The 27,400-nt window shown below is 50.0% G+C and overlaps 2 protein-coding genes across 2 annotated transcripts; both read right to left on the bottom strand.

The window, feature by feature from the left end:
• Positions 1–4,106: 4,106 nt before the first annotated feature.
• LOC115635431 (CMRF35-like molecule 4) lies at positions 4,107–14,161 on the bottom strand. Its single transcript, XM_030534168.1, has 6 exons — positions 13,476–14,161; positions 12,199–12,543; positions 10,288–10,444; positions 8,455–8,570; positions 6,612–6,664; positions 4,107–5,883 (listed from the first exon to the last, which is right to left on the bottom strand). The coding sequence occupies exons 1-6, from the start codon at positions 13,513–13,515 to the stop codon at positions 5,734–5,736; spliced, it is 861 nt and encodes a 286-aa protein (XP_030390028.1). The 5' UTR covers positions 13,516–14,161; the 3' UTR covers positions 4,107–5,733.
• A 1,328-nt stretch (positions 14,162–15,489) lies between these two features.
• Positions 15,490–25,126, bottom strand: LOC115635434 (CMRF35-like molecule 3). The gene is made up of 5 exons (XM_030534174.1): positions 24,735–25,126; positions 23,456–23,800; positions 21,302–21,461; positions 17,050–17,171; positions 15,490–16,774 (listed from the first exon to the last, which is right to left on the bottom strand). The coding sequence occupies exons 1-5, from the start codon at positions 24,772–24,774 to the stop codon at positions 16,764–16,766; spliced, it is 678 nt and encodes a 225-aa protein (XP_030390034.1). The 5' UTR covers positions 24,775–25,126; the 3' UTR covers positions 15,490–16,763.
• Positions 25,127–27,400: the final 2,274 nt, after the last annotated feature.

The raw sequence follows: 27,400 nt of genomic DNA, 5'->3' as shown, positions 1-27,400 counted from the left end.
TGTGACTTGCTTTCCCCTGCCCTGAAACGCCAGAATACCAAGATGAAAGCAGCCCTCACAGTTGAGAAGCGAGTGTCAATAGCCCTCTGGAAGCTTGCAACCCCAGACAGCTACCGGTCAGTCAGGAATCAATTTGGAGTGGGAAAATCTACTGTGGGGGCTGCTGTGATGCAAGTAGCCAAAGCAATCATTAAGCTGCTGCTACGAAAGGTTGTGAATCTGGGAAATGTGCAGGTCATAGTGGATGGCTTTGCTGCAATGGGATTCCCTAACAGTGGTGGGGCGATAGATGGAACCCATATCCCTATCTTGGCACTGGAGCACCAGGGCACCCAGTATGTAAACCGCAAGGGGTACTTTTCAATGGTTGCAAGCACTGGTGGATCACAAGGGACGTTTCACCAACATCCACGTGGGATGGCTGGGAAGGGTTCATGACACTCGTGTCTTCAGGAACACTACTCTGTTTAAATGGCTCTAGCAAGGGAATTACTTCTCAGACCAGAAAATAACAGTTGGGGATGTTGAAATGCCTGTAGGTATCCTGGGGGACCCTTGATGCCATGGCTCATGAAGCCATACACAGGCAGCCTGGACAGTAGTCAGGAGCTGTTCAACTACAGGCTGAGCAAATGCAGGATGGTGGTAGAATGTGCATTTGGCCGTTTAAAGGCGCGCTGGCGCACATTACTGACTCACTCAGATCTCAGCCAAACCAATGTCCCCTTTGTTATTGCTGCTTGCTGTGTGCTCCACAATCTCTGTGAGAGTAAGGGGGAGACCTTTATGGCAGGGTGGGAGTCTGAGGCAAATCACCTGGCCGCTGATTATGCGCAGCCAGACACCAGGGCGATTAGAAGAGCACACCAGGAAGCGATGCGCATCAGAGAAGCTTTGAAAATGAGTTTCATCACGGGCCAGGGTACGGTCTGACTGCTGTTTGTTTCCCCTTGATGAAACTCCCTCCCCCCGATTGACTCATTTCCTGTAAGCAACCCACCTTCCTGCTTCAATTACAGCTTGCTTTCTAAGGAAATAAAGTCTCTATCATTTAAAAATCATGTATTCTTTATTAATTCATTATAAAAAGGAGAGAACTGACAAGGTAGCCCAGGAGTGGTTTGGGAGGAGGATAGGAGGGAAGGAAAAGGCCACTAAAAAAGTTTCAAAATAATGACAGCCTTTTGGTTGGGCTGTCCACGGGCGTGGAGTGGGCGGATGCACGAAGCCTTCCCCCACGTGTTCTTACATGTCTGGGTGAGGAGGATATGGAACATGGTGAGGGTGGTTATACGGGGGCTGCAGCGGCACTCTGTGAGCCTGAAGCTTCACCAGATGTTGGAGCATGTCAGTTTGATCACGCAGCAGCCCCAGCGTTGCGTCATGCCTCCTCTGATCTTCCTGCCGCCACCTCTCATCTCGAGCATCCCTCCTGTCCTCACGTTCACTGGCATCTTTCCTGTAATTTGATACCACGTCCTTCCACTCATTCAGATGAGCTCTTGCATTGCGGGTCACTTCCATGATTTCCGAGAACATTTCGTCTCGCGTCTTTTTTATTCCACTGCCTTATCTGAGATAGCCTTCAGGATGGAGTAGGGAGGCTTGAAAAAATTGCAGCTGCATGAGGGAGGGAAAAAAGGGAGAGAAGTATTTAAAAAGATACATTTTACAGAACAATGCTTATACTCTTTCACGGTGAACAACACTATTCACTTTACATAGCACATGTGATTTCACTACAAGGTTGCATTTTGCATCTTAATATTGAGTGCCTGCGGCTCTGGTGTTAGAGACCTCACAGACGCAGATCTAGGCAGCAGAATTTAGCTTGCATGCGTCCATGGTAAGACATTGTCTTTCGGCTTCTGCAGCCTTCATATACACAGTGCTCTCCTTTCCCAAATACCAAGCAAATCCCATTCAGTGCTGCTTCTTTCCTGTTAACATACAGCAGCAGAAACCACTCCCTCCCACATCCAATTCTCTGGGAGGATCGCTTTACCTCTCCCCCCCCCACCGCGTGGCTGGTATCATGGAAGATCACTGCTAAACAGCTCCCTTCACCCCCCCTCCCACCGCATGACTGGTAGCAGGAAAGATCCCTGCTAGCCAAACACGTAAAAGCTCAGCGCCAATCCCCCCACCCCCTGCTTGGCTACCTGCAAGGAAGGATTTCTTTTAAGCAACAGGCAAACAGCCCAGTAAGAATGGCCATGTCTGTCCCCTTACTTAAATTCCTGAATTTCAGCTAGGTTACCATGAACGATATCACTCTCCTGAGGATAACACAGCGAGATAAAGAACGGATGTTGCTAGAATGCCAGCAATCACTGGGACCATATGCAGCTAGGCTTTGTCATGCAATGAAACCAGATTACTTGCTACATGCATGGCGTGGTCAAGCATCCTACCATGGAGGACAGAATAAGGCTGCCCTGCCCAGAAACATTCTGCAAAGGCTTTTGGAGTACCTCCAGGAGAGCTTCATGGAGATGTCCCTGGAGGATTTCCGCTCCATCCCCAGACATGTTAACAGACTTTTCCAGTAACTGTACTGGCTGTGAATGCATCCAACGTCTTCAGGGCAAATTATTATTAAAAAACGCTTGCTTTTAAACCATGTTTTATATTTACAAAGGTACACTCACCAGAGGTCGCTTCCATGGCTTCATTGTCTGGGCTACTGGCTTGGGAGGGCTGGGAAGGTAATTCCGTCTGGGTGAGAAAAAGCTCCTGGCTGTTGGGGAGAACGGAGTGCTGTGTGCTCTCTGCAAGCTCATCCTCCTCTTCCTCCTCCTCATCTTCCCCATCCACAGAATCCTCGGCCATGGCTGAGATTACCAACCCCACCTTGGAATCCACGGACAGGGGTGGGGAACTGGTGGCGGACCCCCCCCCAGAATTGCATGCAGCTCAGCATAGAAGCGGCATGTTTTCGGTCCTGCCCCGGACCTTCCGTTTGCTTCTTTGGTTTTCTGGTAGGCTCGTCTGAGCTCCTTAACTTTCACACGGCACTGTACTGAGTCCCTGATGTGGCCTCTCTGCATCACGGCCTTGGAGATTTTTTCAAATGTTTTTTCATTTCGTCTTTTGGAACGGAGTTCTGTTAGCACGGAATCCTCTCCCCATATAGTGATCAGATCCAGTACCTCCTGTGCGGTCCATGCTGGAGCTCTTTTTCGATTCTCAGGAGACTGCACTGTTACCTGTGCTGATGAGCTCTGCGTGGTCACCTGTGCTGGTGAGCTCTCCACGCTGGCCAAACAGGAAATGAAATTCAAAAGTTTGCAGGGCTTTTCCTGTCTACCTGGCCAGTGCATCCGAGTTCAGATGGCTTTCCAGAGTGGCCACAATGGTGCACTGTGGGATACCGCCCGGAGGCTAATATCGTCGATTTGCAGCCACACTAACCCTAATCCGACATTGCAATACCGATTTCAGCGCTACTCGTCTCGTCGGGGAGGAGTACAGAAAGCGGTTTAAAGAACCCTTTATATTGATATTAAGGGCCTTGTTGTGTGGACGGGTGCAGGGATAAATCGGTTTAATGCTGCTAAATTCGGTTTAAACGCGTAGTGTAGACCAGGCCTGAGATGGGCCCCTGTTAGACTGTTAAAGAAGGCAGTGCCTCTTGGGAGGAAGACTTGGTGCTAATTCCCCATACCAGGACTGGGAGAAGGAGAGATTGTATATCCCGGAAGGGCTGAGTTGCTGAAGACCTGCTGAACAACTAGTGGCCAGGGAGGCACCAGAACCCAAAGAAAAGCAGGTTCACCTCCAACTAAAAAGAGTTTGCCTGTGAGAGGTAGGTGCTGCCCTGAGAAAAAACTGAGTAATTGCTGGCATGCATCGACCAGAAGGGGGTGCTCACAAGAGATGGGAGCTGACACTGTTACAACCCCACTCCTTATAGTAAGTGAGCATTTCACAGATGTTAATTAATTAACTCTTACAAAATCCCTGTGAAGTAGGGCAGTAGTATTACTTCTGTTTTGCAGATGAGGAATTGACACACGAAGAGGTGAGTGACTTGCCCATAGTTACAGAGGAAGTCTGTGGTAGAGGTGGGAATTGACTCTAGATCTTAGCTCAGCACCTCAAATACAAGCCAGATCTTTTTTATTAAGCCTTCTGTTTCCAGGGTCCTTTTGTTTCCCATGGTTCACAGCAATGCATGAAATTCATGGCTGGCTCCACGTATTTATTAAGAAGTGCAGCAATGCTCAGTCACTTTTCAACCCTCTCACCTTCATTGGGCTTTCTGTAGGGAGCCTGATTAACACTGCTCATGCAGTATAAATGACTGTTGCCAGTGAAACAGAATTAATAATAATTCATTGTTTCTGGATGATCACAAATTCCCTTTTCAAGAAGAAAGTCTTAAATCTGCAAGAAAAATAAATACAATTTTCACACCATCAACCCATACTGCAGGGTGAGGGAAAGACGGTGGTTAGAAGGCCCTCCTTGCATAACATATTACATGCAAAAAATATATTAAAAGAATATTAAGGATGCAAAATCAAGCAGTGAAAAGTTCAGAGATGCAGGAATTAAGGTGGCCTGTGCAACTGGAAGAAATTCTTCCTGAGCATGTACAAACCTGGATTTTTCAAAGGTTTATAAATTGGCCAAATTTGGCTGGATTTTCACAGCAACAGGCACGTCTCTGAGACATGGGTCACCGACTGCCAGATTTCAACTCCTGGCTCCAAAGTGTGGAGGCACTAGAGCTTCTCAAAGAAAAGGTGGAGAGAATTTTTGTTAACATTGCAACACAGCATATTTATCCCTGGCCTTGTTCTCAGAAATATCTCAACTGTTGGGTTGAAACTTAAACAACAACAACAACAACAACAAACAAAACAAAAATCATTCTGAGGTAGACACCTGCCATGGAAATTGTAAAATTCATGTTTTGGCAAAGTTCTAAGCAACTAAAACAGGGTCTTATAATGGGAAGTGTTGAGAGGTAACCTTAATAATACCATCCCCCCTCAATAACGCATAGATACAGCTCCGAGGCCCATGTTCCTCCCCATGCACCTCTTCTTTTTGTAGATGGTGATCACCCTATGTCTGGCTAGTTCAAAATTCAGTTCTGTGCATTTTAAGTTCCTGTATGAAATCAGGCTGGGATGTAGGCGCTTGACCTGATTTGATTCTAGATCCTGATAGATTTAATCACAAGGACACCTGTGAACATATAAATTATATTTTCATCCATCTCTTGGATGCCTGGGTCTGTTTCCAGGTGAACTTGCCGTCGGAGGTGGTGATAGGGGGAACCACCCTCTCTCCTGATCTTGAGGAAACTCCTCCTGCAGGCAGGTTTCCTTCGTGGTCCTGCTAAGCACCCTTTTTGCACCAAGTGCATGAAATTCAAACACAGACACAAGGTTTCTCTCCTGTCCTGTTGACCAGATCCTGGGGAGTTTCATTGTCTGTAAGTTCAGCCGTTGGCTCTTTGAACTCACTCCTCACAAGAGAACAGCAACTGATTAATTCCATCAGGCCACCTGTCCATTGGACAAACCACAGACTCCAGTTCCAGGCTGAGTGTGTCCGTAAATCCTGTGCCTACAATAGCTGCCGGAGTTTGAACAGGTCAGATTTGGTGCTAAACCCTGTTGCTTCAAATTTTGCCAGGTTGGGATCAAGCAGCTTGGATAAGGACTATGCAGCCCCCATCCCCACTCTGCCTCATATCCAGAGTTAGTGTTTGGGCGGCTACTTCACAGTGCTGTACAGGGTTTCCTCAGGGGGCTTGGCTGGTCGTGTTGTCTTGGGGCGCTGCTCCACGTTGGCATAGATGGGCTGCTGGTCGGGGGTGGAAATCATCACAGTGACATAAGAAACCTCTTCTGTCTCTTCTGACCCCTGAAATGAAAACTTCATTGATCAGAGGGAAGAAGCTAGAATAGGAGCCCAAGTATCTGCATCTGAGCAGACCCTGGCTTAATGAACTTCAGTGGGTCCCTTTTAACCAAGTGACTTGTCTGGGCTGTGTATTGAGGACTTGTCTCTAAGATCCCTAAATTATCTGTGGATGGGTGTATTACCCCTTTCAGCCAGAGCAGTCTGGGTGCAATCAGGAAGCCCTGCCCTGTGGCTGAGCTATATAAAGAGGAACAGGAAGCAAGGAGGAGAATAGGGAACTGAAACCCAACTGCCCGTTGGCTGTCCCAGGCCCTAGGTCGCTAGTCTGACTTAACTTTATACAGAATAAAATGGATTTATTTGGGGTTTGGACCTCACTTGGAACTGGGGTTTGGACCCCATTGGGAACTGGGAGGCTCGGTGCTGGAGACAGGAGCACTTCTTAAGCTGTTTTCAGTTAAGCCTGCAGCTTTTGAGGGTTGGGGTTCAGACCTAGGTCTGTGTTTGCAGCAGGCTAGTGTGCCTGGCTCAACAAGACAGGGTGCTGAAGTCCTAAGCTGGCAGGGAAAGCTGGCTCAGAGATAGTCTCAGCACATCAGGTGGCAGTCCCAAGGGGGTCTCTGTGACCCAATCCATCAAACTCCCCTCCCAGACTCCTGTGATATTACACCTCCCTAGGACAGCATTTCAGAGGTCATGTTACCAGGACATATTATGATTTGCCTTACCAAATTAGACAGGTTGATTTTCTTGTCCCTCTGCACAGATGCTCCTGAAAGCGCTGGATTAGACAGAAAAGAGATCAAATTAGAGCCAAGTTACAGCAACAGGTAATGGGGTAACTGTGGCTTTCATAGGTTTGCAGTTTCCAAGTTGCAGGGCTGATCTGTAACTGTTTTTCAGGGGATACACACATTGAGTCCAGGTTAACTCCATGCTGCCCAGCCACTGATCCAAAAGGAAATGAGTCTGTTCTCTAGGTGCTGAGATACGGCCGACTGCACCAATCACTGACCACTTTCCATCACCTGCACCATACAGGCCTCTGAACCGAACTCCAGCTTCTCTTTAGACTCAGTGTAGACCTAGCCTACTGAACCAAACCAAGTCAGCATAAATCCATCCAATCAATACAACCAAACTTGAAAAGATCCTTCAGTGCTAGCAAAAGCTCCCCCATGAAAATGGTCTTTTCTACAGCAATGGTCCAAAACGCCACAGTTTACAACAGCTACACTCCATTGTCTGAGGCAATCACCGGAGAGTGCTGTAATGTTTTTAGTAATAGCTGATCCTGTGCAACGGACTGACCCTTAATTGATCCATCACTATTCACACACTGCCAGATCCTGGACTGATCAGAGGTCACCTGAGCTCTCAAGCCAGGCTCCTACGTAGTGACACAGGCCACATCCAGACTAGGAATTAAAATCGATTTTAGATACGCAATTTCAGCTACGAGAATAACGTAGCTGAAGTCGAATTTCTAAAATCGAGGTACTCACCAGTCTGGACGGCGCCGCATCGATGTCCGCGGCTCTCCGTGTCGATTCCGGAACTCCGTTTGGATTGATGGAGTTCCGGAATCGATGTAAGCGCGCTCGGGGATCGATATATCGCGTCCAGACTAGACGCGATATATCGATCCCCGAGCAATCGATTTTAACCCGCCGATGCCGCAGGTTAGTCTGGACGAGGGCACAGTGAGTGAAAAGGAAGGAGACCTTGGTGTTTAGGGTCAGATTTAGGGTAGCACCTTTACTCCAAAGGTAGTCCCACTGATTTCAGTGATGGAGTAAGCAGCTACCCAGCATGAGTGATGTGTGAGTGTGAGTATGTGTGCATTTTAGAGCTGGGCAAATAACGGAGAGAGGGGAGCTGACAACTTCAAAACATTGAAATTACTTTTTTTTTCAGGTTAAAGGAAATGTTTGTTTAGATAAAATTGAAATGTTTTCTTCGGTTTTGACCATTTTCAATATTTGATTGGTTTATACACAGTTTTTGAAAGAAGAATTTGTTTCAAAGTGAAAAACCCAAATGTTTAGTTTTGACTTTTTTAAATGAAATAGAACAATTTTTTTGGATGTGTAGGTTTTGCTTTTTTCCCCCTGAAACAATTTGACATGACTTGGCAAAACGTTTTGGTGCTGCTGAGTCTGCATTCTTCTCTGAAAAATAGTTGTGGTGGTAAAACTTTGCCCAGCTCCAATCAACATGTAGAACAAACACCATAACCAGAGTTCTTTGCAGTTTTGGACAACGTTGCACATGAGGGTCTCATGCATTTCAGACATGCTCTGTTGAGCTCAGCAGGGTGCAATAAGCAGAGAAGTCACTTAGTGGCAGAAGCGCTGGAACAATGTGTATAGTCGGGGTGCTGAGAGCCATTGAACCAAACTGTAAACCCTGTATATGAAGGAAACCACTTCCAGCCAAGGGGTGCGGCAGCTCCCCTATTTCCAGCCCCTGCACTTAGTGGAGTTCTGGACTTTCCTGTTTGGGGAAGAGAGAGGGAAGCAAGGATCAGCAACACAACTCATTAGAGGACACATGCAGGATTTCACTTACCTTTTTTCCTCTTCTTGGACAGTCTCACCAACATCACAGCAGCGAGCAGAAACAAAATGAGAACCAGCAAGATGCATGGTAGCAGGATGTAGAAAGTGATGTCTGAGTCTTGGGGCCTGTTGGAAAAAGAGAGAAGGTCTTTTTCCTTCAGTTGCTAATTCAGCCAAGAGCAGTTGTTTGTTGTGCACCTGGCCCATGGGGTCCAGCAGGTTAATATCTTAGTCTGGGCTAAATCTAAGTCAGGTCACCTATAGAATGAGTTTGGCACCTGTATCAAATACAAATGTGAGTAGCCAGCGAGATCATGCAGTCTGTAGAAAGAGTCTGATGCAGCAGGCATGCTCTGTGCTCTGGGCATGTAGGGGAGCGAGACACAGGCCAGGGCTTGGTGCACTGGAGGAGATAAATGTCACTTTTATTTTTAACCTGCCCTAGCTGTAACGGCACCTTTATTCATAGATTAGATTATTCCACCCCCACCTGGCCCTTTGTTGTCTGCCCAAGTCATAGTAACTTTGAGGTTGAAGCTTTGTCTGGACCCCTCGGGTAGGTTGGTCACACGCAGCCACCCCCTCCTGCCCAGCTGACACTAATGTGTAGCTGATGCTGGGTAGGGCAAGTTTAAGGATGTCCAAAGCTGCGCTAGTCTGGTGATTTCCCCCATCACATGGCTCATTTCTTATGCACAGTATTGTATCTGGACACTATCACATGCTGCATGGGTATGTGCACAGTCAGATACTTAACTAACTTCCTCTGCCCCTTTTTTTAGTCTTGTCTTAGAGATGAGCAGAAATGAGCAGCAGCCTCTCTGGTACAGCTGATAAATATGTGCTTTAACTAACTTGTGGTGACCTTTGTTAATTCTTTGGTATTTTCAGCTCCAATCTTACAAACATTTTAAGCAAGTGTTTAATGTTATAAACATGCTTAAAGTTAAGCAAGCATGTGGAAGGGTTTGCATGATGAAGGCCTTAGACATTTTGGTTTCCTTTAGGTTTTTTCCTGGTGCCAGGGATTTTGGAGTTTTTTATATTAGACGATGGAAATCTTATTGTGTTTTAAGGGACAGCGTCATATCATATCGAAGACCAACAGAGATATTTCCATGCATTGTTTTAAATTCCGATGTAAAGAAGTAAGGATGTCACTTGCAGTGCTGGCACCTGGCAGCCCAACCCGGCAGGATTAAACTAGTCAGTGCATGGGCTGGAGTGGAGCTAATTAGAAGCAAAAGTGAAACTGACCAGTCGGTTTTGTTCTGGAAGATGCACAGAGTGAACAAAATATACAGGGAAAAGATCGTTCGATTTTTAAAATTCTTAGTTTGAAATATTTTGGCTCTAGATCTTGCAGCTTGTCTACTGTTGGAGCTTGTTCAGCGCTGATTCAGCTGCACTCTTTGCTGACTCTCCTTGCCAGGAATAGATCGTATAGACCAGGATGTAGATGTCCCTGGGACTAGTCATGTGACTCTAATGGCTCATGTGCCTACGTGCTGGCAGGGGCAGACTCTCAGGGGTCGTGTAGGAAGTGGGAGGAACAAACTGTTAGGAGGGAAAAGAATGAGGAAGGGGGACGGTTACAGCAGTGTGACCACATGGCTTTCTCAGCAGCCCTGTGCACATGCTTAGACTTTGTGGTCTGCGCTGTCATCACACCTAGGGGTCAGGTGTGAGCTTGAGAGCCCAGGTTCCAATGTCTGCACAGCTATTTTTAGCACGTTATCGCAAGCCCCACCACCACAAGTGTGTGTACCCAGGCTGGGCGCTTGCCCCCAGCTGCAGTGTAGACGCACCCCTAAGCGGCCCTGGCTGGAGCACTGGTACTCACACAGGGGATGTGGTGTCTTGGTTAGCGGAGAAGCTGGATTTCCCTTCCTCAGCAGTTGTCCAGATGGAAGTAGATTTTGACGTGGAAGAAGCTGGTTGCACTGTCACTGATGATGTCGCTGATGATGACCTTTCTGTTGGGGGTGGGGAAGAAGTAGCTGTGGGTAAAAACAGACTCAGTCAATCAGATTCCCTGGGACAAAATGCTGTTTCTCAATGGCACTAAACATTCTTGTTCCTAAAAACAAGGTTTAGGCTTCAAGAGACACAGGGGAGGGATTCTCCCCTCTGCTGAGGCCCCTGCAGGCTGCTCCCATGCGGTAGAGGGGCCATGAAAGCCCTGCAGTCACCAGGGCAGAATTGCCCCAGCAGAAGAACTGCATCAGGCTGCAACAAGTGGCCCTATGCTGCCTCCCACCACTGAGAACACTGGCATGGGGTATGCCAGGCTGGGGAGGTGGCGGCATGTCTCTCTCTGTCACTTAGGGCCATAGAATCTCTTTGCCTCTGGGGGATGCAGAGTGGTATCCGGGCAGTGCATGGGGGCAGGTTGTGGGAAATTAGAGCAGCCGCACCTCTACTTAGTGCACGTGACAGCTCAGAGCTGGGAAGAAGCCAGGGCGACTTAAAGCCATCTTTGCCCCCCCCTGCCCCCCCCGCCCCCGGGCTGTGCCACCCAGAGGCAGAGCACAGAATTTTATTCACAGATTCCTCCCCTCTGGCCAGCCCATGCTTTGCTGAATTAACACTCCAGCAACATAGTTAGTACATCCACCCTTGCTGTTCTCTGTGCATCTGCAGTGGGGGTTGCAACCTGGCAGGATCAAGGATCACAAGTCAATCCATGTAGATTTCAGGGCTGGAATTGGACTCCACTAATGCAAATTCTTATTGAATGTGAGATTTGTGTACGGGGGGACACACCAAAGGGCAGGGTCAATATTTATATTTCTCCTTAACCAGTGGGGTAGGGCATAGTGTGGGTAGGGGGCTGGTCTCCACAAAACATCAGCCCTCTCCTAAGAGCATAAGAACAGCCATACGGGTCAGACCAGTGGTCCATCTAGTCCAGTATCCTGTCTTCTAACAGTGATCAATGCCAGGCACCCCAGAGGGAATGAACAGAACAGGTAATCATCAAGTGATCCATTCCCTGTTGCACATTCCCAGCTTCTGGCAAATAGAGGCTAGGGACATCCAGAATATGGGGTTGCATCCCTGCCCATCTTGACTCACAGGCATTGATGGACCTGTCCTTCATGAACTTATCTAGTTCTTTTTTAAACCCTGTTATAGTGTTGACCATCACAACATCTCATGGCAAGGAGTTCCACCGGTTCACACTGTGAGTCTTTTATTCACTTGGAACGTCCCCAATCCTGTCCGCAACAGTGATACCCAGCCCCGGTCCTCTCCCGGTTCAGGAGGAGTCCCACGGGGCACTAACAGCCCCGCCCTCGGGAACCAAAGCTGTGTCTCCCATCCAAGTTCCCCCTTAAACCTGAGCCAGCGGCTGTGAGCTCAGTGAGCAAACAGGAGTCAGCAGGCTCCAGACGAAGGGATGGACACTCACAGTCTACGATGACGGCTGCCCAGGGTGAAAGCAGAGCCCCTTCCCCCGCTGCAAACCCCCCTCCCAGTCCCCACCCCGGACACAACCCAGTGCAGGAGTGCTAACCGTGTTCCTGGGGCGAGCATGGGGCGCTAGGAAACTGGCCGGGATCTAAACCGGACTCCCGAGGGCAGCGCCTTGATTGACACCCCGGTGCCCCCCCCACCTCCACACACACGTGCCCAGCGATGCAGCCCCGCGGAGCCCAGAGGCTTTGTGTGTCCAGAGTGCCGGACACCGGCCTGCCTGGCTGCGAGTCCAGCCCCCCGCGGTACCTTTAAGAGCTGCGCCGGGATTTACCTGGGGAGACGGTGAGTTCCACAGTGGCCCTGAGATCAGGCCCAGTTTTCCCTACCCCGCAGTGGTACCTGCCGGCGTCTGCCGGTGTCAGGTTCTCTACGGTCACGGTGAACACGCGCTGGGTGTGACCGTCTCGGATGGAGACTCTGCCCCGCGTCACCTCCACCTCCGACCCATTGGTCTCGATGATGTGAAGCCCGTCGGAACAGCGAAAATTTCCTACCAAACCTTCCCGGCACCAGAACTTCGGATAATCCTCATAGCCCGCCCGGTACCAGCACCGCACAGCCACCGACCCGCCCGCGGGGCCGCGCACTGCCCCGGGGCCCGTCACCGCCCAGCAGCCTGCGAGGGACAGAGACAGTGAGAGCCGGGGCGCCGCTTCCGTCTGAACAAACACAAAACGCCCCCACGCCCCGGGGGATGTGGTGGCGCCAGCAGAGCCCCTGACCCGTGACCCGAGAAGACGGGCCTGGCACTGCTGGGAGATGGAGGGACCCGCCTCATGGCCAGCCAGGCAATAACCCCCAAACAATCACTCCCCCCCCCCAGGTTTCCGCTCACCCCCCCTCTTCTCAGAGTCCGTGATGTGACACTAGGTCAGCGGGATCCCTGGTCCCCTTCCTTCAGGCTGGGTCCATCATCACGAACTCCCGGGGAGAGATACACTCCAGGGGAGTTTCCCCTCTCCTGGTTCCTGAGCTGGGGCAGGGAGAATAATCCGCTCTGCAGGAAGCGCAGCAGGTCGCTGGCGCTCAGAATAACCCACAGCAGAAAACATGTTTGCAGGATCATAGGGGCTGCTGCAAGTCTGGACACCCCGTAACCCGCTGACGGAGCATCACGGGCCAATGTGGAGGCAAATGTAACCTCACACAAACCCTTAACGGCCTCAGAGAGAGACTCCGGGACAGTCCCGTTGTCCGCTTCTGGACGGGGACGTTTTTGGTAACTTACAAATGTAAAGCACCAACCTGCAGTAGCTTTACCAACAGGGGATCGCTGCGAAAAAGCTCCTACTGAATAAGCAGCTACACGCACCAGGAGGAGCCGTTCAAATGATACCTGTCCCGACCGAGAGACAGCTACTTTCGCAAAGGCACAAAATCCTAGTCTCTGGAAGCGGTGCTCGGGGGCTCCTGCAGGCTCAAGGGCCGTTCCTGAAATCCCTCCTCAGCAACCGCTCCCCATAACACACACGTGGATGTGCGAGGGGCCCGAGAAGGAACAACGCTGCCTGTTTTTGCTGGTGCATACGCAGCTCATGGCTGCCTTACCTGGGAAAAGCATCCAACCCAGAATGGGGAAAATCCTCATTGTTCCGCCTCTCCCCACTGCCTGGGGGGACGTCGATTCCAGGTGAGCCTCCAGGAGAATCTGTCCTTTGTGTTAGTGGGAAGTCCCGGGTCTGGGTTTCTCCTGCTGGCGTTTGCAATGAAACAGCCTCTCTAACTAGTTCTTTCACTGCAAGGTTCCTCTTATCTACCCTACCTCACTTCCCTCGGAAACACTAAGGCGGAAGTGTCTTACTCAGAGCATGGTGGTTTAATAGCTGTGGTTGGGATGTTCTGTTTTTGTTTGTTGCTCCTTTTACCAGGACCTATTACAGGGCCTGGTGGAATATGGAAGCTGCATTTGGAAGGAATTTCTGAAATGTGTGTGGATTTCCACCATGAAACCCTTCATATTAATCACCTAAGCATTCCCAGCCTTCTCTTATTTGGCAGATCCTGGGAGGTGTGTAACCAGCTTCCTGCTGCCCAGTGACCCAGCCTCGCATTGCAGAAAATGAACACATCCAGTGGCACCACATGCCTCTTAAGTTTTTAACTTCCTTCTTAGATCTGGTTGAAAGGTTTAGTGTGGAAAGCTTTCCCACTGCTGAACAATGTGTTATTGAAACTGAAAACTTTGTGGGAAAATTCCAGTGAAATGTGTTTGTTTTCCTGCAGGCAAATTAGGGATGATTTTTTTTATATTATTTTGAATTAATGTTTGAAAATGAAATGAAAATTTTAGTTTTGTTTTGACATGGATTGCTTCCTTTAGTGTTTTTTGTTTGCTTTTGTGGTCGGGGGGGAATGAAATGAAACGATGCTTTAAGTCAAATCGAAAAGTTGATTCAAAATGAAAATTCTGGTTTTTAATAAGATGAAAACTTGTGGGAAAACCTGAAAATTGTCAAATGAATTTTTGAACAAAGATTTTTAATTTTTTTTTTTTTTGTAATTTCTCATAAGGAAAATGTCTGTTTTCTGACCAGCTCTGCTTTGTTCTACCCCCAACTGTCATGTCTCTTGTCTCTATTTAGATTAGAAACTATTGGCAGCAGGGGAAGTCTCTTATTTGGCATTTGTACAGCTCCCAGCACAACTGGGCCCTGATCTCTGTTGAGCCCTCTGGGTATGGCAGAGCTAGAAATAATTAGCAAGAACAATGGCAGCCAAGTTTACACCCCCACACACGCCTCCATCCAAAACTGTTAACACATGGAAATAAAACTGAAGAGGAAAGACTTTGGCATTTCTTCCCACATCTGTATTTCCCGTAGGGCTGGGAGTTCCCTACTTGAGCCCTCAAGGCTTCCACTTCCATTTCTAAACAACCAAACGCAACACGTACCCAACGTCAGCAAACTTGCACCCTTAACAGTGACCTCATATATGTTTCTCTCAAGAGCTCAGCACCTCTGACTGTCACATGGCCCATGCACTTGGCAAGTTCCTTTTGCCCTAACACAACCCGGTGCTTGTTAAGGTCTTATGTTTGGAGATAGTGACGGGGGGCTTGTCTACACTTGAAAGGCTGCAACAGCACCGGTATAGCTGTGCCCCTGTAGCACTTCAGTGTAGAGGGGGCTGGGCAAACTACTTCCTGCGGGCCGGATCCGGCCCTTCAGGACTTTGGATCCAGCCCATGGGATTGCCCCCTGTGGTGCTGCGGGCCCTATGCTGCTCTCAGAAGCGGCCAGCACCACTTCCCTGTGGCTCCTGGGCAGAGGGGCAGAGGGCTCCTGCATTGCCCTTGCCTCTAGCCACCACCCCCCGCAGCTCCCATTGGCCAGGAACGGGGAACCACGACCAATGGAAGCTGCAGGGAAGGTACCTGGAGGCGCAGCAAGGGCAGCACATGTGGAGCCCTCTGTCCTCCCTCCCTCAGGGGCCGCAGCACTTCCTGGAGCGGGGCGGGGCCAGGGCCAGGGCCAAGGCCAGGGCAGGCATGCAGGGAGCCTGCCCTGGTCCCAGTGTGCGCCGCTGCCACCCCGGAGCTGCTTTAAGTAAATAGTGCCAGGCCAGAGCCCAAACCCCTCCTGCGCCCCACCCCTCAACTCCCTGCCGTAAGCCCCCAGCCTGCACCACGCACCCCTCCTGTGTCACACGCCCAAGGACTACCTCCCCATGGGGAGGCAGATCAGCATTGTATGTTGCTAACGCGGTTGCAAGCATCGCAAGGCATTTCGGAGGAGGGTCAAAGGTGTGAGTGAGTGTGGAATGGAAGATTCTTTTGCAGGTCACGAGAGGCCAGAGGGGGAAGAAGGAAGAGAACAGAGAATGGACTAACTCAACACTGTAGCTAGTTCACTGTGTCCGATGATAAGATGCTATGCTGGCTCCAGTCCAAGGCCACGGCTCCAGATGAGAAATCTTCAGTGCTTATCTCTCACTCAGCCACAGACAGCCATGAGAAAAGAAACCGTAAACTGAACTAGGGCTGCAGCGATGAAAATACAGGTGAGACAACGAGGGGTGGGGAAGCAGAGCTGCATGTCCCTAGAGCTGGTGTGTTTTGGGAAAGTTGAGACCACAGAAAGCCGGTTTGGACTGGTACAAAGAACACCAGGAACAGAGGTCATGGAACGAAACAACCCCAAAGGAAGCCTGGACTTAAAAACCCTCCTGAGGGCTGGAGCAATTCGGAGATTAGAGCGGACCCTGGACAACCTGGGTCCAAGACAGAACTCCTGTCCACCCTTCCCCCTCTTCTTCTTACATTACACCCAGGCTTGGCCAGCCAGAGGGGCAGAGAGCCAGACAGATGTCTTCAGGAGAGCCTCTCTGCAGAACACCAGGAAGAAGCTTTATTGCAAAACACATTTCATTGGTGCCTTGTGTTACAGGTTAGCAGTAAGTGAGATGACCACTTTTGAGATACAATCTGAGGCTAATCTCTTTGTGTGCATGTCTGTGATTATGTTTGAGTCGTTGCCAGGAGCTTGCTGTAGAAGAGACCGGAGGGGTGAAGATGAATGATGGAAAAGGAGCTGTAGAAAGTGCAATCCAGCTGCAAAGAGCCAAACTCAAACTGTGGGAAGGGGATGAGTCTCTCCTTCAGGCTCTGACACCTTATGTTTCCTCTATGTTTCTGATGGGAACTGTGCCCCTTGGGGCTCATCCCCTCCTTTGTCCTCACTCTGGAGTAATGCTGGATCCACTGAACCCTTCAGCAGGGCTGACTGTTAGAGGATTTCATTTACACAGATCCATGTGAGCTCTAGGTGGGAGTAGCTGCTGTGCACAAAACTGGGAGCTCAATCTTTCTTCTGCTGGTTCCAAGCCATTCCTAAACTAAGAAGGAGCTACAACAAAAATCCAGAAACCACCAGTTAGTGGAGGAGACATGCTTGGTACTAGTATCTTTTTGTTCATACCCATCATGGAGCATGTTTGTTCTCCTGCATGTGTGAGTTCCTGATCAGAGCGATAGAACAGGAAGGAAGAGATGTCCACTGTGTACACATACACACACACACACACACACACTGTCAGAGAGGGAGGGCTGCTGATTGAAACAAGACTGAGCATAATTAGATGGAATGTGTCAGCCCAATGTGTGAAATTTGTCGGCTCTCACCATGTCTGTCCGGCATCTCCCTGGAATTCTTCCTGTACCATATGTTCATGCAGATGATGCACAGAAAGATGGGGACTTTCCAGATGAGGAAGAGCAAGAAATGGACGTTGCTGAGCTGGGAACTATGAAAGAGAGAGTAAGTAGAAGCTGTGAAACCGTGTAGATATGACCTGACTGCTCCCAACTAAGCGTTCCCTGACTGCTCTGCCTGAGGGTGACCAGGAGCGGCACCAGGGTTTCTGGCGTCCTAGGCAGAATTCGAGGGGCGGCATTTTGTGTGCTCCCCATGGGGCACGTGGGAGCTTCCGGTTCCGCTCCCACCGTGCTGCCAAAGAACGAGCCTCCGCTGAAATGCCGCAGGTGACAGCAGCAGTCATTGAGATGCTCAATTGCCTGCTGCTGTTTCCCGCGGCACGTCGGCAGAAGGTCCTTCTTCGGTGGCGTGATGGGAGTGGAACCGGAAGCTCCCGTGCGCCCCGTGGAGAGCGCACAAAATGCCGCCCCCCGAATCCTGGCGCCCTAGGTGACCGCCTAGGGTCACCTAATGGAAGCGCCGCCCCTGAGGGTGACAGTATGAAGAAGGAACACAGAGGGATACAGGCCGCAGCACCTTCCTTTCTAGACATCCCCCAAATCATCACACTAACTGCCTTTGACCCACGGGTCAGTCATCTGGACATCTAGATCCTGAAGTGACTGGGCCAAGACAAGCCCTGCCCAGTGCTTCCCTGCAACAAGAGTTGCTGGCTTCCTGTCAAGGAATGTAACCCCACAAGGTCCCTATGTTAGTTTGTTCTCTGGGACCCTATCACCAAGGATGTGAGTATTCTTTGCTTCTCTGTGTAAAATGTGAGACCTTTTTTTTTTCCCCCCTAGACCAGTGGTTCTCAACCAGGGCTTTGCTTACCCCTGGGGATACACAGAGGACTTCCAGAGGGTACATCAACTCATCTAGATATTTGCCTAGTTTTATAATAGGCTACATAGAAAGCACTAGCAAAGTCAGTACAAACTAAAATTTCATACAGACAATGACTTGTTTATACTGCTCTATATACTATACCCTGAACTATAAGTACAATATTTATATTCCAGTTGATTTATGTTATAATTATATGGTAAAAAAGAGTAAGTCAGCAATTTGTCAGGAATAGTGTGCTGGGACACTTTTGTATTTTTCTGTCTAATTTTGTAAGCAAGTAGTTTTCAAATGAGGTGAAACTTGGGGTAAGCAAGACAAATCAGATTCTTAAAATGGGTAAAATGAGGATAACACTGTTAACCCAACTAAAAATTGTTTGCCTGTGAGAGGTAAGTGCTGCCCCGTGAAAAAACTGAGTAATTGCTGGCACGCATCAGCCAGAAGGGGGCGCTCACAAGAACTGGGTGCTGACACTGTTATAACCCCACTCCTTATAGTAAGTGAGCATTTCACAGATATTAATTAATTTACTCTCAGAAAACTCTTGGTAAGTAGGGAAGTAGTATTACTTCTGTTTTGTAGATGAGTAACCGACACGCACAGAGATAAGCGATTTGCCCATAGTTACACAGGAAATGTGTGGTAGAGATGAGAATTGAATCTAGATCTTATACACCCTAGCTCAGCACCTCAAATACAAGCCAGATCTTCTTTTTTTATTATGCTTTCTGTTTCCAGGGTCCTTTCTTTCCCGCGGTTCACGGCAACACATGCAATTCATCGCTGGCTCCAGATATTTATTAAGAAGGGCAGTGACCCTCTCACCCTCATTGGGTTTTCTATAGGAAGCCTGATTAACACTAGACATGGAGTGTAAATGATTGTTGCCAGTGAAACAGAATTTATAATAATCCATTGTTTCTGGATGGTCACAAATTCCCTTTACAAGAATAAAGAGGCTTAAACCTGCAAGAAAAATAAATAAAATTTCTAAGCCTTCAATCCATACTGCAGGGTGAGGGAAATATGGGGGTTAGAAGGCCCTCCTTGCATAACATGTTACATGCAAAAAACTACATTAAAAGAATATCAAAGTTGCAAAATCAAGCAGTGAAAAGATTGGAGATGCCGGAATTAATTTGGCTGGATTTTCACAGCAAAAGGCCCGTCTCTGACACAGGCCACCATCTGCCAGATTTCAAGTCCCAGCTCCAAAGTGTGGAGGCAATAGAGCTTCTCAAAGAAAAGCTAGAGAATTTTTTTAACATTGCAACACAGCCTATTTATCCCTGGCCTTGTTCTCAGAAATATCTGAACTGTTTGGTTGAAACTTAAAAAAAACCCAACAACAAACAAAACAAAAATCATTCTGAGGTAGACACCTGGCATGGAAAATTTAAAATTCAACTTTGGCAAAGTTCTAAGCAACTAAAACGGGGTCTTCTAATGGGAAGTGTTGGGGAAGCAACCTTAATAATACCATCTCCCTCAATAATGCATAGATACAGCTCCGAGGCCCACGTTCCTCCCCATGCACTGCTCCTCTCTGTAGCTGGTGATAGCCCTATGTCCAACCAGTTCAAAATTCAGTTCCATGGGTTTTAAGTTTCTGTATGAAATCAGGCTGGGATGTAGGTGCCTGACCTGATTTGATTCCACATCCTGATAGATTTCCGGTTTAACTTGCTGTCAGAGGTGGTGAGAGGGGGAACTACCCTCTCTCCTGCTCTGGAGGAAACTTCTGCAGGCAGGTCGTAAAAACATTTACAAAAATCTAAGACCAACAGTGATGTTTCCATGCATTGTTTTAAATTCCAATATAAATAAGTAAGGATGCCCCTTGCAGCGCTGGCATCTGGCAACCCAAACCTGGCAGGATTATGTTAGTCGGTGCATGGGCTGGAGTGGAATTAATTAGAAGCAAAAGTGAAACTGACCAGTTGGTTTCATTCTGGAACATGCACAGAGCTCAAAAAGTGAACAAAATATACGGGGAAAAGGTCGTTCGATTTTTAAAATTCTTAGTTTGAAATATTTTGGCTGTAGTTCTTGAAGCTTCTCTAGTTGGAGCTTGTTCAGCACTGATTCAGCCACACCCTTTGCTGACTCCCCTTGTCAGGAACAGATCGTATACACCAGGATGTAGATGTCCCTGGGACTAGTCATGTGACTCAAATGGCCCATGTGCCTATGTGCTGGCAGGGGCAGACTCTCAGGGGTGGTACAGGAGTGAGAGAAACAAGCTGTAAGGAGGGAAATGAATGAGGAAGGGGGACGGTTACCAGAGTGTGACCACATCGCTTCCCAGCAGGGATGGGCACATCTTAGTGGTTTAATGGGGGAAGGTTGTAATCAGATGTGACCTGACAGAGCTAACCACGTGCATCATTTTAAGCACATGAGCAGCCCCAGAAACTGCTGAGAAGGAAGAGGGGTCACGGTTATAGCCCAGCCAGGGGCGGCTCTAGGTATTTTGCAGCCCCAAGCATTACAGGCAGGCTGCCTTTGGCGGCTTGCCTGCGGGAGGTCCCCAGTCCTGCGGATTTGGCGGCAGCCTGCGGGAGGTCTGCTGAAGCCGCAGGACCAGCAGACCCTCCACAGGCATGCCACCGAAGGCAATCTGCCTGCCGCCATCGCGACAACCAGCAGAGCGCCCCCCATGGCTTGCCGCCCCAGGCACGTGCTTGGTGTGCTGGTGCCTGGAGCTGCCCCTGAGCCCAGAACAGCTTCACTTGTTCCTGCAGCCCAGGCAGAATGACTGTTCTGTAGGGTTTAGCCCAGGCAGCTCCACATCCCAGGAGACAGCTCATGGTTTAGGCTGTAGGAGGAAATGACAGAAGACAAAGGAGCAGGGTTTAGTGTCCTGGTCTCACAGATCAGAGAGCTCATGTGCAGAGGCAAGTTGTGATTTTTCCAGTCTTGGACATGATGTCTGGTGAAATGCAATACTGGACTTCGAAGGAAGAATAAGGGGGTATATACACCCTGACGTTGCTCTGATTCCAGTGAGCTGGCAGCCCATGGAGTATGTTTACTCTGCAGTTGGGAGCGAGCCTTCCAGCTGAGGCAGACCTCCTTGTGTAGTGGGACCTCACCCTAGTGTGCTAAAAGTAGCTGCATAGCTGCTGCTTAGACTTTGTGGTCTGCGCTGTCATCACACCTAGGGGTCAGGTGTGAGCTTGAGAGCCCAGACTCCAATGTCTGCACAGCTATTTTTAGCACATTATCGCAAGCCCCACCATCACAAGTGTCTATCCAGGCTGGGCGCTCGCCCCCAGCTGCAGTGTAGATGCACCCATAAGTGACTCTGGCTGGAGCAGTGGTACTCACACAGGGGACATGGTGTCTTGGTTAGTGGAGAAGCTGGATTTCCCTTCCTCAGTAGTTGTCCAGGGGGAAGTAGATACTGAGGGGGAAGAAGAAGCTGGTTGCACTGTCGCTGATGATGTCGCTGATGATGACCTTTCTGTTGGGGGTGGGGAAGAAGTAGCTGTGAATAAAAACAGACTCAGTCAATCAGATTCCCTGGGACGAAATGCTGTTTCTCAATGGCACTAAAGATTCTTGTTCCTAAAAACAAGGTTTAGGCTTCAAGAGATGCAGGGGAGGGATCCTCCTCTCTGCCGAGGCCCCTGCAGGCTGCTCCCATGGGGTAGAGGGGCCATGAAAGCCCTGCAGTCACCAGGGCAGAATTGCTCCAGCAGAAGAACTGCATCAGGCTGCAACAAGTGGCCCCATGCTGCCTCCCACCACTGAGAACACTGGCATGGGGTATGCCAGGCTGGGGGGGTGGAGGGCATGTCTCTCTCTGTCACTCAGGGCCATAGAAACTCTCTGCTTCTGGGGGATGCAGAGTAGTACATGGGCAGACCGTGGGGGCAGGTGGTGGGAAATTAGAGCAGCTGCTCCTCCACCTAGTGCACGTGACAGCTCAGACCTGGAAAGATGCCAGGGCGACTTAAAGCCATCTTTGCCCCTCTCCCCCAGGGTGTGCCACCCAGAGGCAGAGCAGAGAATTTTAGTCACAGATTCTTAACGTCTGGCCAGCCCATGCTTTGCTGAACTAACATTCCAGTAACAGAGTTAGTGCATCCACCTTTGCTGTTCTTTTTGCCCCTCTCTCTCTCTGTACCCATGGCAGTGGCTGCAAGATGAAAGAAGCCAGGGAACAGGGCTTCAGCTGGTGAAAGCTGCCAGAATCAACAGCTTTTTAGAAAATGTGTAAACGGTTTCTGCATTTCGCTTGTGCCCCTTTATCTGGTTTAAGTGCAGTGAGGAGTCTCTGCGTCCAGATGCTGAATCAGGGCAGAGCCTCCCTGCCTGGCAGAGACACTGGTTACTGATTCCCTGCCACAGTAAGTAAACAATGCACCTTGCTACGCTCCTTCCTGGGGGCACTGTTTGCACTGGGGGATGCAGCCTGGCAGGATCAAGAATCACAAGTCAATCCATGTAGATTTCAGGGCTGCAATTGGACTCTACTAATGGGAATTCTTTATGAATGTGAGATTTGTGTATGGAGGGGGGGACTAAAGGGCAGGGCCATAAAGCAGGGGCGGGGAGCTGGTCCCCACAAAACATCATCCCTCTCGTAAGAACAGCCTTAGGGGTCAGACCAATGGTCCATCTAGCCCAGAATCCTGTCTTCTGACAGTGACCAACCAATGCCTGGGGCTTCACAGGGAATGAACAGAACCGGTAATTATCAAGTGATCTATCCCGTTACACATTCCCAGCTTCTGGCAAACAGAGGTTACGGACATCCCTGCCCATGCTGGCTAATAGCCATTGATGGACATGTCCTCCATGAACTTATCTAGTTTTTTTTTAACACTGTTATAGCGTTCACCTCCACAACATCCAGTAGCGAGGAGTTCCACCTGCTCACACCGTGAGTCTTTTATTCACTTGGAACTTCCCCATTCCTGCCAGCAACAATGACACCCAGCCCCAGCTGCTGCCAGCCCCTGTCCTATCCTGGTTCAGGAGGAGTCCCACGGGCCACTAACAGCCGCCTCGGGAACCAACGCTGCGTCCCCAATCAAGGCTCCCCCTTCAACCTAAACGAGCAGCTGGAAGCTCAGTGGGAGGGACACACACAATCTATGATGAGAGCTGCCCAGGGTGAAAGCAGAGCCCCTTCCCCGCTGCAACCCCCCCTCCACACCCGGGACATGACCCAGTGCACGAGGAAACCGCCGTGCAGCGTTATTCACAGGTGTTAGCAGCCGGCCTGGGCGAGGGGCGCTCACCATGTTCCCTTGGGCGAGGCACTAGGATACTGGCCGGGATCTAAACCGGACTCCCGAGGGCAGCGCCTTGATTGACACCCCGGTGCCCCCCCCCCCACCTCCGCACACACGTGCCCAGCGCTGCAGCCCCGCGGAGCCCAGAGGCTTTGTGTGTCCAGAGCGCCGGACACCGGCCTGCCTGGCTGCGAGTCCAGCCCCCCGCGGTAGCTTTAAGAGCCGCGCCGGGATTTACCTGGGGAGACGGTGAGTTCCACAGTGGCCCTGGGATCAGGCCCAGTTCTCCCTACCCCGCAGTGGTACCTGCCAGCGTCTGCCGGTGTCAGGTTCTCCACGGTCACGGTGAACACGCGCTGGGTGCGATCGTCTCGGATGGAGACTCTGCCCCGCGTCACCTCCGCCTCCGACCCATCGGTCTGGACTATACGAAGCCCGTCGGAACAGCGCAAATTTCCTACCAAACCTTCCCGGCACCAGAACTTCGGATAATCCTCATAGCCCGCCCGGTACCGGCACCGCACAGCCACCGACCCGCCCGCGGGGCCGCGCACTGCCCCGGGGCCCGTCACCGCCCAGCAGCCTGCGAGGGACAGAGACAGTGAGAGCCGGGGCGCCGCTTCCGTCTGAACAAACACAAAACGCCCCCACGCCCCGGGGGATGTGCTGGCGCCAGCTGAGCCCCTGACCCGTGACCCGAGGGGAAGGGCCTGGCACTGCTGGAAGATGGAGGGACCCGCTTCATGGCCAGCCGGGCAATAACCCCCAAACAATCACTCCCCCCCCCCAGGTTTCCGCTAACACCTCCCTGCTCTCAGAGTCCGTGATGTGACACTGGGTCAGCGGGATCCCTGGTCCCCTTCCTTCAGGCTGGGTCCGTCATCACTAATCCCCTGGGAGAGAGACACCCCAGGGGAGTTTCCCCTCTCCCGGTTCCTGAGCCGGGGCAGGGAGAATTATCCGCTCTGCAGGAAGCGCAGCGGGTCACTGGCGCTCAGAATAACCCACAGCAGAAAACATGTTTGCAGGATCATAGGGGCTGCTGCAAGTCTGGACACCCCGTAACCCCTGATGGAGCATCACGGGGCCAATGTGGGGGCAAATGTAACCTCACACAAACCCTTCACGGCCTCAGAGAGAGACTCCGGGACAGTCCCGTTGTCCGCTTCTGAGCTGGGAAGTTTTTGGTAACTTACAAATGTAAAGCACCAACCTGCAGTAGCTTTACCAACAGGGGATCGCTGCGAAAAAAGCTCCTATTGAATGAGCAGCTAAGCGAACCGCGAGGAGCCGTTCAAATGATACCTGCCCCGACCGAGAAGCAGGTACTTTAGCAAAGGCACAAAATCCCAGTCTCTGGGAGCGGTGCTCGGAGGCTTTTGCAGGCTCAGGGGCCGTTCCTGGAATCGCTCCTCTGCAGCCGCTCCCCATAACACACACGTGGGTGTGCGAGGGGCCCGAGAAGGAACAACGCTGCCTGTTTTTGCTGGTGCATACGCAGCTCATGGCTGCCTTACCTGGGAAAAGCATCCAACCCAGAATGGGGAAAATCCTCATTGTTCCGCCTCTCCCCACTGCCTGGTGGGACGTCGATTCCAGGTGAGCCTCCAGGAGAATCCGTCCTTTGTGTTAGTGGAGTCCCGGGTCCGGGTTTCTCCTGTAGGCGTTTGCAATGAAACAGCCTCTCTAAGGTGCCACAAGTACTCCTGTTCTTTTTCCTCTCTAACTAGTTCTTTCACTGCAGGGGTTCCTCTTAGCTACCCTACCTCACTTCCCTCAGAAACACTAAGGGGGAAGTGTCTTACTCAGTGCATGGTGGTTTGATTACTGTGGTTGGGATGTTCTGCTACTTGTACCAGGACCTATTACAGGGTCTGGTGGAAAATGGAAGCTGCCTTAGGGAGGAGTTCCTGAAATGTGTGTGGATTTCCACCATGAAACCCTTCATATTAAACATGCAAATATTCCCAGGTTTCAGAGTAGCAGCCGTTTTAGTCTGTATCCGCAAAAAGAACAGGTGTGGCACCTTAGAGACTAACAAATTTATTTGAGCATAAGCTTTTGTGGGCTAGATATGTGGACAGAGTTGGCAAGGGGCTTTGTTGCAAGGATAGGTTCCTGGGTTAGTATTTTTGTTGTGTGATGTGTGGTTGCTAGTGAGTATTTGCTTCAGGTTTGGGGCTTGTCTGTAAGCAAGGACTGGCCTGTCTCCCAAGATCTGAGAGAGTGATGGATTGTCATTCAGGATAGGTTGTCGATCCTTGATGGTGAGCTGGAGAAATTTTAGTTGGGGGCAGAAGGTGATGGCTAGTGGTGTTCTGTCCTGGAGTAGTTTTGTTTGGATGTGGATTGCTTCCTTTAGTTTTTTTTTTGGGAGGGGAAATGAAGTGAAACAATACTTATTCAATTCAAAAAGTTGATTCAAAATGAAAATTCTTGTTTTTAATAACTTCAGAACTTCTGGGAAAACCTGAAATTTTTCAACTGAAATTTTGAACAAAGATTTTTTAATTTTTATTTTATTGTTTTTTTGGTAATTTCTCATAGGGAAACGTCTGTTTTCTGGCCAGCTCGGCTTTGTCTTACCTCCAACTGTCATGTCTCTTGTTCCTATTTAGATTGGAAACACTTGGCAGCAGGGGCAGTCTCTTATTTGGTATTTGTACAGCTCCCAGCACACCTGGGCTCTGATCTCTATTGAGCCCTCTTGGTACTGCAGAACTAGAAATAATTAGCAAGAAAAATGGCAGCCAAGGTTACACCCCAACACACACCTCCATCCAAAACTGTTAACGCATGGAAATAAAGAGTGAACAGGAAAGACTTTGGCATTTCTTCCCACATCTGTATTTCCTGTAGGGCTGGGAGTTCCGCACTTCAGCCCTCGAGGCTTCCACTTCCATTTCGAAACAATCTAATGCAACACATACCCAATATCAGCAAACTTGCACCCTTAACAGTGACCTCATATGCACTTCTATCAAGAGCTCAGCACCTCTGACTGTCACATGGCTCCTGGGGGGTGAAAGTAACTTAAGGGACTTACTGGTATGCAGGGCAGCCGGGGTCCTGGGCAAAGTGGGGGCTGGGGCAGGGACTCTGGCCCTTGGACAGAAGGGGAGGGGCTGGGGACAGACTCCACGAGCCAGCCCTTCAGCGCTGTCAGGCCCACACCGCCCAGGGCTCTGGCAGCAATTTAAAGGCTCTGGAGCTGCTGGCCCTTTAAATCGCCACCGGAGGCCTGAGGTAGCCACGGTGACTGTAAGCCCTGGGGCTCTGGCAGCGATTTAAAGGGCCCAGGGCTCCGACCACTGCCAGGAGCCTCAGGCCCTTTTAAATCACTGGGTCTCAGGGCAGCTGCCCCTTTTTCCCCCACCATCAGCAGCCCTGTCAGTACGGACAGCTGAGTTCCTTACCGGTATGCCGGACCAGACCCTACCAGCTCACTTTCACCTCTGCATTGGAGCCATGGTGGCGTACACATGCAGTGACTTTTGCTTTTTGTTCTCCCACCCTCTCTCCCATGGGCAGCTCTTTCTCACTTGTTCTTCTCAGTAGGGCTCTCCTGTCACACTCATGCAGCTTCCAGCAGGGATTTTTCTCTCTGACCCCAGTAAGTGCTAAGGGTTCAGATACCTGCCTGCCAGAGGGGCAGAGAGCCAGACAGATATATCCAGGAGAGCCTCTCTGCAGAACACTAGGAAGAAGCTTTATTGCAAAACACATTTCATTGGTGCCATGTGTTACAGGTTAGCAGTAAATGAGATGACCACTTTTGAGATACAATCTGAGGCTAATCTCTTTGTGTGCATGTCTGTGATTATGTTTGAGTCGTTGCCAGGAGCTTGCTGTAGAAGAGACCGGAGGGGTGAAGATGAATGATGGAAAAGGAGCTGTAGAAAGTGCAATCCAGCTGCAAAGAGCCAAACTCAAACTGCGGGAAGGGGATGAGTCTCTCCTTCCAACTACTCAGGCTCTTACACCTTATATTTCCTCTATGTTTGTGATAGGGAACTGTCAGGGCCGGCTCTTCCATTAGGTGACCCTAGACGGTTGCCTAGGGTGCCAGGATTCGGGGGGTGGCATTTTGTGCACTCTCCACGGGGCACACGGGAGCTTCTGGTTCCACTCCCATCGCACCACAGAAGAAGGACCTTCTGCCGACATGCCGCAGAAAACAGCG

The sequence above is a fragment of the Gopherus evgoodei genome, chromosome 15 (assembly GCF_007399415.2).
Source record: "Gopherus evgoodei ecotype Sinaloan lineage chromosome 15, rGopEvg1_v1.p, whole genome shotgun sequence".
In the NCBI taxonomy this organism is placed as follows: Eukaryota; Metazoa; Chordata; order Testudines; family Testudinidae; genus Gopherus; species Gopherus evgoodei.
This window is presented reverse-complemented; position numbering and strand designations above follow the sequence as displayed.